Here is a 12,228-nt window from a genome sequence, read left to right on the forward strand (position 1 = left end):
CTCCAGCACTACCATCTCTCCTCAGGCCTGTCTTAGCCCCCATGTCCACCTAGCACCCCAACCACTGCTCCCCACCACCTGTGGCTCACCAGCAAAGACCAGGATAAAGATGACAGTGAGCTGGTAGACTGCATGGCCCAAGATGTTCTTCATCATAGTACGTGAGATCAGAGGCTTATTTCGGCCATAGGGGCGTCGCCTTAATAGAGCATCCGTAGGGGGCTCTGTCGCCAGGGCCAGTGAAGCAAAAGTGTCCATGATTAGATTAACCCACAACATCTGTACAGCTTTCAGTGGAGAATCCTGGTGGGAAAAGAACCAGTCTTCTTAGATTTCCTCAGAAACCAACCCTTGCTCGCTCACTCTTTCCCTTGAGATGGCCTAGCTTCTGATATCCTTCTAGAATATGAATCTGGCCACCTATTAGTTGAGTGATCTTGAGAAAGTTATTTAACCTCTCTCTCTCTCTTTTTTTGTGGTGCTGGGGATTGAACCAAGGGCCTTGTGCATGAGAGGCAAGCACTCTACCAACTGAGCTTACATCCCCAGCCCCAGTTACTTAACCTCTTTAAGCCTCCAGTTCTTCACCTGTAAAATGGGGTGAATACTGTTACAAGCTTGCTTTTGAAGAATAGAGATAATATGCATATCACAGTGGCTGACTCAAGGTGCTAAATAATGGAAGGTAGGTCATTATCGTTCCACATACATAGATGGAGACAGTGGACCTAGCTGATTCCTGTCCCGATATCAATTGTCCTTATTTTCTGTAGATACACTGTACCCACTGCCCCATGTTCCTCAGCCGCTGCTTCTATCCCATGCCTATCCCATGCCCCCCACCTGGGTGATACAGGCTCCAGTGAAGGCGACGATCACAGCCACCACGTTGACGGTAAGCTGGAACTGCAGGAACTTGGAGATGCTGTCATAGACGTTTCGTCCCCACATCACTGCCTTCACGATGCTGGTGAAGTTGTCATCTGTCAGGATGATGTCTGATGCCTCCTTTGCTACATCTGTGCCTGCGATACCCTGAGGCAAGATGGGAAAGCATCAGTGGAGAAGTGGGTAGAGCAGAGCTCACCTGCTTTTTGCACCCAGAATCTGCTTCCTGACCTTAAAGAAGCCTTGGAACTAGGAATGGACACCAGAGGGCACACTAGACACACACAAGAAAACAAAGCGACAAAGATTCCCCGTCAATATCCAGAAGAGGGCTGATGTCTGATGCCACTACAGGACTCCTGTATGAAGGTTGGGGATGACGGTCATCTTTGATAAACCTTCCGCCCCTCTGACTCTTCCTTCCTTGGAAGCTAATTAGAAGGAAGAGAACAAGTCCTATCTATCTGTTTTACCTCTAAGTTCTTAAACATCTCTTTTTTTTTTTTTGGTACTGAGGATTGAACCCAGGGGCAGTCAACCACTGAGACACATCCCATCCCCTTTTAAAAAATATATTTAGAAACAGAGTCTCGCTAAGTTGCTGAGGCTGGCTTTGAACTTGTGATTCTCCTGCCTTAGCCTCCCGAGCTGGGGGATTACAGGCGTGTGCCACCGCTCCTGGCTTAGACTTCTTTTACCACTGCTAGTATCTGATTTAAATCTGTATTTCCCCCATACCTTTAAGAAACTTTACATTTTGTTCTAGAATGAGCAGCCTGACAGTACAGTTCAGATGTTCTGTTCTTGTTCAAAATCATCTTACTGGGGAACCATGAAAGGTTTCCTAATACACATGTCAGTGGTTGGAGGCCTGCTTCCCATGGAGCAGTGAACCTCAACAGGCCAGCCCCTAATAAGTGCACCGACCTCATTTAATAACCTGCTTTTATGTAATCTTTCAGCTCAAAACCTATTGATTCATTCACAATCCCCTGAGTCTCTTATTCACTTCTTGAATCTAGACTTCTACTCTCACCATTTCTCTAAGCCTGAAACATCCTCTTTTTCCATCTATTTAAATTCTGTCATCAAGGTGCCATTCATTAAACCTTAACTGCCTTGAGACACAACCCCTAACACCCCAAGACCACAGAGGTATCACACATCTCGCCACTACCACAGCCTACAGAGGAGCTCATCCTTTACTTTGGTGTGTTAGCAGTACACCATTTGTTCTCATTACCTGGTATTATTATTTCCTATATAGATGGCAACAAATGATAGACTAAATGACTCAGTTCTCCATCAGAGTTCCCTAGTATCCCCACATAGTAGAGTGCACTATAAGGATAGATCAGTACCAAGATTAATCCTTAGAATTATGGGATAATCTCCAACTTACATTATTAATTGCAAAAAGCAAGGTAGAAAAGAATATATAGTATGATCACTTATCTGAGGGGATGAGATGTAAATACAATGTATGTTTGATTATATTCTGAAGAAACAAACAAGAATAAACTAAAAATCTAAGAAAAAAGTTACCTGACGAATTAAGAGGCAATTGACAGGGTAAAGGCAATGGGACAGAAGCCAGATTTATATAAATATACCTTGCTTCACATATTTTACTTTAGAACAGTGAAATTACTTTATACAAATCAAAAACAAAATTAAATTTAAAAAGTAATCTCTAGGGCTGGGGATGTGGCTCAAGCGGTAGCGCGCTCGCCTGGCATGCGTGCGGCCCGGGTTCGATCCTCAGCACCACATACAAACAAAGATGTTGTGTCCGCCGAAAACTAAAAAATAAATATTAAAAATTCTCCCTGTTTCTCTCTCACCTCTCTCTTTAAAAAAAAAAAAAAGAGTAATCTCTAGGGACTGGGGTTGTGGCTCAGTGGTAAAGCACCTGCCTGGCATGTGTGAGGCACTGAGTTTGATCCTCAGCACTACATAAAAATAAATAAATAAAATAAAGGTATCGTGCAACTAAAAAAAAAGGTAATATCTAAAATGGAAAGCAATGTGATATAAATGAACTGCTGCAGCCTATTGGCATCACAACTGCACAAAAGAAAAATGTTGCAAATGACTTTTAAATAATTTATTTTAAATTCCCAAATAAAAGCCATACTTTTTTATTAATTTGATAGTAGCCTCCTAGTAGGCCATACCTACAGATAAAAAGAACTACAAAAAATATATTTAACTATTTAAAAAAATTAATTGTATTATTGTTAATATCATTGTTTTAAAACTATTATATATATTAAAATAATTATGTAATACCATTATGAATAAAAATTTATAGTTTCAGAGCTATAAATATTAAATCAGAGAAGTTAGATAAAATGAGAAAGTTAGGATTCTATAGTTCTAAATTTGGATGAGAAATATCAGTAAAAATTCACAAAGTGTTTTATTTTTAAAACAAACACAAACAAAAATGAGAAATAAAAGCCTATCTCTTAGTTTTGTCTACTGAGAAGACCTAGAAACAATGTACTCAGTAGAAAGAAGCACTCTTGAGTTCTGATTGCGTTCTCTAACTACCATTTCCTACTAAAGTGAGTCAGAACTCCTTAGAGAAATAGGTGATTCCAGATCTAGGATAAGAAATATACACAATGGTGGGGTACGGTGGCCACGCCTGTAATCCCAGAGACTCTGGAGGTCAAGGCAGGAGGATCACAAATTTGAGGCCAGCCTGGGCAACTTAGTGAAACCCTGTCTCAAAACATCAAAACAAAACAAAACAAAACAAAACAAACAAACAAACAAATAAAAAACAATTAAAAGGCCTGGGGATGTAGCTCTGTGGTAGAATTTGGTATGATAATTTTTTAGATATATTTTATTGATACTTATCATTTAGAGATATGTACTAAAATTTTTATGGATGAAATGAGGCACATCTTGGATTTACTTCAAAATAATTCAGCTGGAGGTGGGGAAAATTGCTGGTGGCAGTAGTATGGGAGGTGTCAGTGAAACACTGGCTAAATGTCAGTAATTGTTGAAGTTACATGATAGGCACGTGGGGATTTACTATATGATTCTCCCTACTTTTGCATATTCTTAAAGTTTCCTTGAATTAAAAGTTTGTTTTTTAAAAGAAAGACCCCTACAGATATTTCTTGAGTTTCCATCCACTGCTTGGAAAGCACCAACAGAGCTGGGTGCAGGGGCACACACCTGTAGTCCCAGCTACTTGGGAGGTTGAAAGCCTGAGCAATTTAAACTCTGTCTCAACAAACAAACAAAAACCCCACCCGCCCATCCAACCAACCAACAAAAAAACCCTCTAACAACTCAATTTATATGGGAGGTTCACAGCCATTAGCGACTTGAGTGTGAGCGTGTATTTTGCTGTCTGGGGAATTAAAAAACTCTCTGAATATCAGAATCAGCAGGTGTGCTTGCTAAAAAACAGACAAACAAAAACCTCCAAAACAAAACACCAAACATTTCTAGTACCCACCCAAGACCCTACTGAACCAAGATGTTCAACTTTGGAATGTATCCAACTTGTATAGAACCCACAGCCGCATGTAGTGATAAGACAAGTACTGTATCCCTGAGCTACACCCTCAGCCCTAATTCTGATGCCCCTGGGCTTCAGAGTACCAAAAGCAGAGTACCAACAATGCTTGCCACATAGTACATATTCCTTACGGAACGTGAGTTTGCTGTAATTCGCCTGGGTAGACAACATCATCGTGTTCATGGTCAAGTTTAAGTTGGTCTTGTTTTCCTTGATAAGGTACTTCATGATTTCCTTGCCTGTCATCTATTTTTTATACTTGATGGGTCCCCCATTACACATATTATTACTGGCCAGGTAGATAAGAGAGATGGAGTTAGAGGAAAGAGCACACAGTGGCATGTGAAGGCACAGGAAGTAGGAGGCAACCAGAAGCCTGTCCTGGCTTCCTGATGGCGGAGGTGGCTTGCAAATGGGGATCTCTGCTGAACTTACCATGGCAAAACCAACATCTGCTTTCTTTAGAGCTGGTCCATCATTTGTGCCATCACCAGTGACAGCCACCACCTGCCGCTGATCCCCAACAGTGCTATCAATGATACCTGGGAAAAACACATATACTACAGTCAATACACGTGGGTCATCTGGGGTTATTTGACAAGCACTGTTCCCCATGAAAGGTGCTTTATGGGTCACCCTTCCCCTCCTATTCCCTTCTTTCCTTCCCTCTTCCCCATGCTAGAGGTCTGCAGCAACCCCTGAAGGGCATAATTGTTTCAAGGGGAGCACTCTGAGCTGGGAAAGTTAGTCCTCGTCTAGTGCCCTAAGGCAGTGGAAAAAAGCACCCGATGGATCGATGGATCCGTATGCAGAGGCCTGGATGTCACACAACTGGTGCCTACCAGCAGGGCCACGGGGCAAGTTACTTGTCTTTTCAGCATCCAACTTCCTTACTGACAAAATAAGAATAGCTTGCTGGGCACAGTGGTGCATACCTGTAATCCCAGCAGCTCAGGAGGCTGAGGTAGGAGGATCGCAAGTTCAAAGCCAGCCTCAGCAACTTAGTGAGGCACTAAGCAACTCAGTGAGACCCTGTCTCTAGTAAAATATAAAGAAGGGATGGGATGTGGCTCAGTGGTTAAGCACCTCTGAGTGAAATTTCTAGTACCAAAACCAAAAAACCAAGAATGGCTTTACCTGCCATGACTAGCTCAGTACTACTGGCACACAAGACATGTAATGTTTCAAAAACCCAATTTTATTACATGTCATGCCAGGGCTCAGAGGTTTGCTAAACGGAATGTTCTCTCCATCAACCCAAGTGTTCTCCTGGGAGTCCCTATTCAGAACAGGTGGGTTGCTTTGGCTGATGGCTCTTACCTGTCCTGGCCCCAGCCTGTCTTCATCTATCATGGGCACCCACTTAGGAGCCAACCTCACCTTTCACCAGCGTGTGCTTGTCAGTGGGGGAAGACCGCGCCAGCACCCGAAGCTTAGGCCAGATCTTGTCTAGCTTTTCTTGTTCTACCTGCCAACACCAGACACACCCATATCAGTCACGCGCAGATCAGCCATGCAGGAAAAGCCTACTTTTTCACATAATCTGAGCTTCCGGGGGAGTTGGGATTCCATAGCCCCATCACCCTTATCCTGCCCCGTGTGAAGATGAAACCACCAACTCGGTATCCAAGGGAGGATTCACTGGTGGTATCCACTCAGGCCCCGCTTGTCTTAGTTGCCTCCCATTTCCCACCTGGGAGCCAATCCTTATTTCTTAGACCCTTGACAGGAGGTGCAGGGTCAGCTGCTCAGTCAGGTGGCTCAAGTGGTACTTCCGAGGTCTTAGGTTTGATCTCTGGGTAGACCAGGAAGATTTGTTCTGCTCCACATTCAGACCACATTCTCTTACAAACCTATGTCACCAGTCACCACTGGGCAGTGATGTGGGAGGGGTGAGTAGGGGAAAATCAGTACAAAATCATCCCATGACTGAAAAAAATGGAAGAAATGAAAAGTCGGTGACACTGACTCCAAAGATAACTTGTGAATGAAGACAATGAGAAGACAGCTCTGCACACTACCATCTGAGCAGCTTTGGTGGAAAGAGCTGCTTGGCTGTAAATAGATTTCAGTCTAGAAACAGCCACTTCTCCCATGTGTCCCAGGTGCCTCATGATAACATCAGCCTTTTCCTTGACAAGGGAGGCCCTGGTTCCTCTCACCCAGGACTTACCTCACCCTTCTCATTGCGAATGAGTCTGTTGAATTCTTTGCCTTCTAAACACAAGAAGTCCTCTCCAGGTGTCAGAATGCCACATTTGGTGGCGATGGCTCGGGCTGTGTTGATATTGTCACCCGTCACCATTCTGACAGTAATGCCAGCTCTTTTGCAGTTGGCAATAGCTTGCGGTACCTGTGGAGAGCAAAGAACAAGGAAAGGTGGATGCGGGAATGGAACATCTAGTAAACTGCTTATTCAGCTGTCCCTTCAACAGAGAAGCTGTGCCATGGGGCATGGGCTACATTTGGTTGGCCATTTTTGAATCACTTGGTCCCGCCTCATTTCTGTCCAGCTCACAACAGTCATAAGCATATTTCATCAACTGTCCCATGAGTTCAAAGGGAAATTTTCTTCTGAAGCCAATGCTTACTTTCCACCTACAATCCAGACTCCTTGACAGGACATGGACAGCGTTTGGAGCTGTGGCCACTGCTTTCCTCCCTAGCTGACCACTCTCTACTGGCCTGGCTTTGGCTCCAGGCATATCAGTTCTTTGTCATCTTCCAAATGCAGGACACCCTTGCCAGGCTTGGCCTTGACAATCACCAGTCCATCTATCTGCACTTCTCTGAAGCAGAGATGTTTTCAATCCCCTTTTGTGTTAGAATAGCATTCAGCACCTAGGGACTGTTTGAAAAGAAGGTGCTGGTTGATACAAGGCTGCTAAAGACAAATTTGGCATCCCAGTTAATTCTGCCTCCTGACCATTCTCTTTCTCCCTATTTGGTACCAAGGATTGAACCCAGGGGCGCTTAACTACTAAGTCACATCCTCAGCCCTTTTATATTTTATTTTGAGACAGGGTCTCACTAAGTTGCTGAGGCTGGCTTTGAACTTTAGATCCTCCTGCCTCAGCCTCCTGAGCCGCTGGGATTACAAGCATGCGCCACCACGCCAGGCCTGATTAAATAATAAGTACTAAATAATAAGGCCAATAAAACCTTCGATTTTTTACCACTTGAACAGCACTGAACAGATCATCTTGCGCAAGTGAGCACCTTTCGGCCCTCTTCCCTTTAAGACCCTCCCCCAGGAAGGTCTGGGCAACAAGCCAGACCACTTTCTGCTGATTTGCACACTATAGCAGTTGTGGGAAGTAGCAGGCACAGGAACATCCAGGTCTAAAAGTGAGAAGCAGTTAGGCAACTTGCCTGACTGAGGTCATAACTAGACAAAGAATTAGTATCTACTTTCTGTGACTTTCTGTGTCTTCTCATTAGGACACACTGGACCTGTACTTGGGCCCAGAAGCCATTAGGAGACTGTCAGTTATGTTTTCTTGCTCTTTCTCCAACACAAAGTCTTACCTCCGGGCGCACAGGGTCCTCAATGCCCAACACTGCGATACAGGTCAGCTCAGTGACAATTTCATTCTCATTGTCCCATGAGGGCTCTTCACCATCAAAATCCCGGTAAGCTATGCAGATAGTCCGGAGTCCCCCACAGGCCATAGGCTCAATGACATTGCGTATCATATCATCTCGGTCCTTATTCTTGAATGGCATTGCTTCCCCTTTCTTGTCCAGGATCCGATTACACCTAGGGAAGCACATGGTCAGAAAGCAGCCTCTCCCTTCCCACCGGGTCTGCCTCTATAATCATTTGCAGACATTCTGGCAACTCTGCATTATTCTAAAAGACATCATTCCTCAGTCCAGTATCTCCTTTATCTATAGCTGGGTAGCTGACTCCCTCTTTCCAAGGTGGGGTGGCCTGTGGATTGAGTAAGGCATGGGTGAGTGGGAGTGTGATTTTTCCATGCTACTCATTCTTACCCAAGGCTTAGTGATTTGTGGATCACCTGCTCTTTTGAACTTCTTAAAAGCAGAGAAACTTTCTCAATCTAGAATAATGCATGGGGTTGGTGCTAAAGAAGAATGCATTGATTAAAAGAAGGTGGCTAAAGCCAAGTTGAAGCACTAGTTATTTCAGCCCTGTTGGCCCTCGACCCAAACTGGGTCAACTTTTACCCATGGGGAGCCTAGCCACTTTTTAATTATACAACCTCCCTGTAATTAGAATTAAGGATGGAAAAGAAAAGGAAACAGAACCAACATTGCTAGTATTTGCTTTATGTACATTGAATCATTCAACCACAGTAAGATGGCTGGCACTCTGAGGATGACCGTTTTCAGATCAGGAAATGGAAGTTCAGGTGGTCCAGGTCTGAATCCTGGCTATACCACTATCAGTGGTATCTCCTCGAGCAAGTTGTGTAACTTCCCTGAACTTCTGTGTCCTCATCTGTAAATTAGGGGTGATGTTTGTACCCGCCTCACTGAGTTGTGATTAAATAAAAGGAGTCACCTGAAGTATTTAAAAACAATACTTGGCCTAAGGAAAAAGCTCAGATGTCAGTTAGATATTGCCTCTTGACTGGGGGCTCGCTTACTCAGATGTGTTCAGTGTGGGGCATGTTGCCCAGACCTTCCTCGGGGGAGGGTCTTGAAGGGAAGAGGGCTGAAGGGTGCTCACTTGCGCAAGATGATCTCTGAAGCGCCCTTGCTGAACATGCGGAAGCCACCTCCTGGCTTCCTGATGACCGTGCTCATGGACTTGCGCACCGAGTTGAAGGTGTACACCTTGTAGAGCTTCTCCTCGGGCAGTTCACTGCGCACTGCCTGGTAATCCTGCTTCAGATCAGTGACAAAGCCCAGCAGAGCACATTCGGTCTTGTTGCCCACCTGCCGTGCCAGGCCTCCCTCCTTCTCTGGAGGCTGAGGACAAAAAAAAAAAAAAAAAAAAAAAAGACATGGGGCTGGTGAATAAGATACTTTGACCAGAGAGGGAACTTAGAAAGGTATGAACTCCCTTACAAAAATTTCAGATATCTTCAGAGCCTGTGGCAGAGGCACACTTTTTTTTTTTTGCAAGGGTCAGCAGACAGTGGTCAGTAGTGACCTTGATCCCAGAACCATCAAGGTTTTTAGGAATATGACAGTTTGCTCCAGCAGCAGTGCAGGCATCACCCTATATGGGTCTTATTCTAATACCGTCTTTTGGTTTCTGGAAAGTGGGTAATTCACTCCTGATAAGCCCTAGTCTGCTGTGAGTAGGGGTTCCCTCCTTAGAGACACTGCTGTTACGTGGTAAGTGAAGAGCATTTAGTGGCCATACATCCCCACAGGTCCTTACACCCAACCCTCCATCTCCTTCTGTGGATCATTCTCTAGACTCACCCCAAACATGTCTAATCAGGAGTGAAAAATGGGATGAAGGATGGCAATTCAGGTAAAAATCCCCTTATTTAAGAGGGGATTTGTCCGTGGGAAAATTAGTGTTCCCTCTAACCACCCATTCTAAATGCCCAGGCAAATGGAGAGCTCACCAGAATCTTGGAGGTGTAAGCAGAGTTGATAGAAATGCCATTGACAATGAGGTCCAGGACCCTGGGCAGGAAGATGTCAGGGCTTGGGATCTGATGGTAATGAGTGCCTCCAATATAGGCTTGCACCACTGTCATGCGGTTCATGGTCAACGTGCCTGTCTTATCAGAGCAAATGGCTGTGGCGTTGCCCATTGTCTCACAGGCATCCAAGTGCCGTACCAGGTTATTATCTTTCATCATTTTCTACAAAGAAAAAGAGAAAAGGCTTGCGAGGACCCACTGGGTCAAATTTCATGGCCTAGCTAACATCTCTCCACATTTCACTTTCTAGTTCTACTGATTTATTTAAATGCTATCGTAACTCACTGACGTGGCTCTCCCACAGTGCTAAGTACTGCGTTTGTGAGGCCACCCAAAGTCTGTAGAGGATAGAATGCGCTTTCTAAGCTTTCATCAAAGGTACATGGTATCCTCCCCTCCCATGTCTGTCCCCAAAGAAGACACAGGATTGTTTCAGTCTCACCTTCACAGAGTAGGCCAGTGAGATGGTGACAGCTAGTGGAAGCCCCTCTGGCACAGCTACCACCAGCACAGTGATACCGATGATGAAGAATTTGACAAAGTACTGGATGTAAATAGGGGTACACTCAGGTAGCCATGGTCTTCGATGTATCACAAAGTTGTCAATCACAAAATACAGAATCAGGATGATGACCGTGAGAGCAGACATGAACAGGCCTGTCCGGGGAAACGAGTGCATGAACACAGGCTTGGAGACATTGTAATGGATTAGCATGAGCTGTAGCCTTTCTACTAACTTTTAAAACCACGGTCTTCAGGAAGTCATATTAAAATCTTCTCCTCACTCTCTGTTGCTTGCACACTGTGGTGAGAGGGAAAGACAGTGGTTCCAAAGATACATGCTTTTTTCTCAGCATGTCACTAACTTGACTCATGGCTTTAGACTAGTTGTTGACCTCTCGGGACCTATGTTTTGGCTCAAACTCCTCATTCACAAATAAGGGGGTTGGTCTGCTTTCCAAAACAGCATTCTATGACTCTATCCCACAATTCATAATGTAGTGACTGTGTTTGTTCATTCATTAGCAGTTTATGGATTTTGACTTCTCCCCTACTAGCCATGAATATCAGAAAATTCACAACTCCATCAGAGATGCTAGCACATCACTTATGTGGCTAACCCTAGGAAGTGGTCCTCTCAACCCTTCTTCTATCACAGCATACACAGAAGATGATAATAATAGCCAAAATTTACTAGCCCCAACTGTTGGCCAGGCAAGCCCTTTACAACCACCTTACAATAACCCCACGAGACAGGTTACGATTATCGCTCTTTTTTAAGATGGGAAAAGTAAGACACCGAGAGGTTTCTGGAATGGCATGCTGGAAGGGTGACCCAATCATCCTGGTTTGCCTGAGACCAAACAATTTCCTGGGATATGGGACTTTCAGTGCTAAAATCAATAAAGACCCAAGCCACCTAGGACACCTTAGGTCACCTTACTTCATTCACCTTGAGATAAATGGAAGAATCTATTCAAGGGTTAAAAAAAATCACCCCGCCCTCAAAAAAAGAACCCACTGGCTACCCTGAGGGCTGAAAGGATCAATATCTGGGCATGTCTGTACCTGCTTGTTGCAGTGTTTAGCACTAAAGCTCTGTTTGAAACCATGCTCTGGTTTTGGCCTTGGCTTTGCCTGAGGGACCACAGGGTGAGCCTAGAGGATGAAGATAGCAACGGAAGCACATTCATTTGTACTTCACTTGATTAGGGCATGCCTAGGGAGAGGAAGCAAGGCACTTGTAGTAGGAAATTAGAAAGATACTCACCTATGGTATAAAATTACCTCTCTTGCCCACCCCAGTCCTGGCCCGGCTCAATATGTGAAATACAAAAACAGAGGAAACTAGTGGCCAATTTTCAGGTAGTTCATATCCCCAAAGAAGAATAAGACCGGGATGGGGAGAACAACAGGGTTAGGCAATGTCTCTTCAGTGTTTCAAACCCATGTATCAGGCTCAATAACTTGCTTCTGCGTCTTCAATTCATCTCATCCATGTAGAGTTTATATGCAAGAGATTTCAAGGTAATTAAAATTAGCCGGGTACTAGACTGAATGAATAGGCTGGGCCAACTCACTCCCATAGAGTGCTTAAAAATATTTCAGAAGTGCTTAAAAATGTCCTCAATTTGTGCTGTCTGATAAGGTAAACACTGGCCA

At 44.3% G+C, this 12,228-nt stretch overlaps 1 protein-coding gene across 2 annotated transcripts in view; it reads right to left on the reverse strand.

The window, feature by feature from the left end:
* The window catches only part of ATP2B4 (ATPase plasma membrane Ca2+ transporting 4), a 94,729-nt gene that overhangs the window by 18,630 nt on the left and 63,871 nt on the right, over positions 1-12,228 (reverse strand). For both annotated transcript variants that reach the window (XM_081299362.1, XM_081299363.1), the window contains exons 9-17: positions 10,508-10,722; positions 9,985-10,227; positions 9,132-9,373; positions 7,964-8,195; positions 6,609-6,788; positions 5,816-5,903; positions 4,871-4,977; positions 844-1,035; positions 90-303 (exon numbers count right to left, since the gene is read on the reverse strand). In XM_081299362.1, the coding sequence (XP_081155488.1) occupies positions 90-303; positions 844-1,035; positions 4,871-4,977; positions 5,816-5,903; positions 6,609-6,788; positions 7,964-8,195; positions 9,132-9,373; positions 9,985-10,227; positions 10,508-10,722 (1,713 nt within the window). The remainder of the gene's footprint in view (positions 1-89; positions 304-843; positions 1,036-4,870; positions 4,978-5,815; positions 5,904-6,608; positions 6,789-7,963; positions 8,196-9,131; positions 9,374-9,984; positions 10,228-10,507; positions 10,723-12,228) is intronic.

This window comes from Spermophilus citellus (assembly GCF_964194105.1).
Source record: "Spermophilus citellus genome assembly, chromosome: 6".
In the NCBI taxonomy this organism is placed as follows: domain Eukaryota; kingdom Metazoa; phylum Chordata; class Mammalia; order Rodentia; family Sciuridae; genus Spermophilus; species Spermophilus citellus.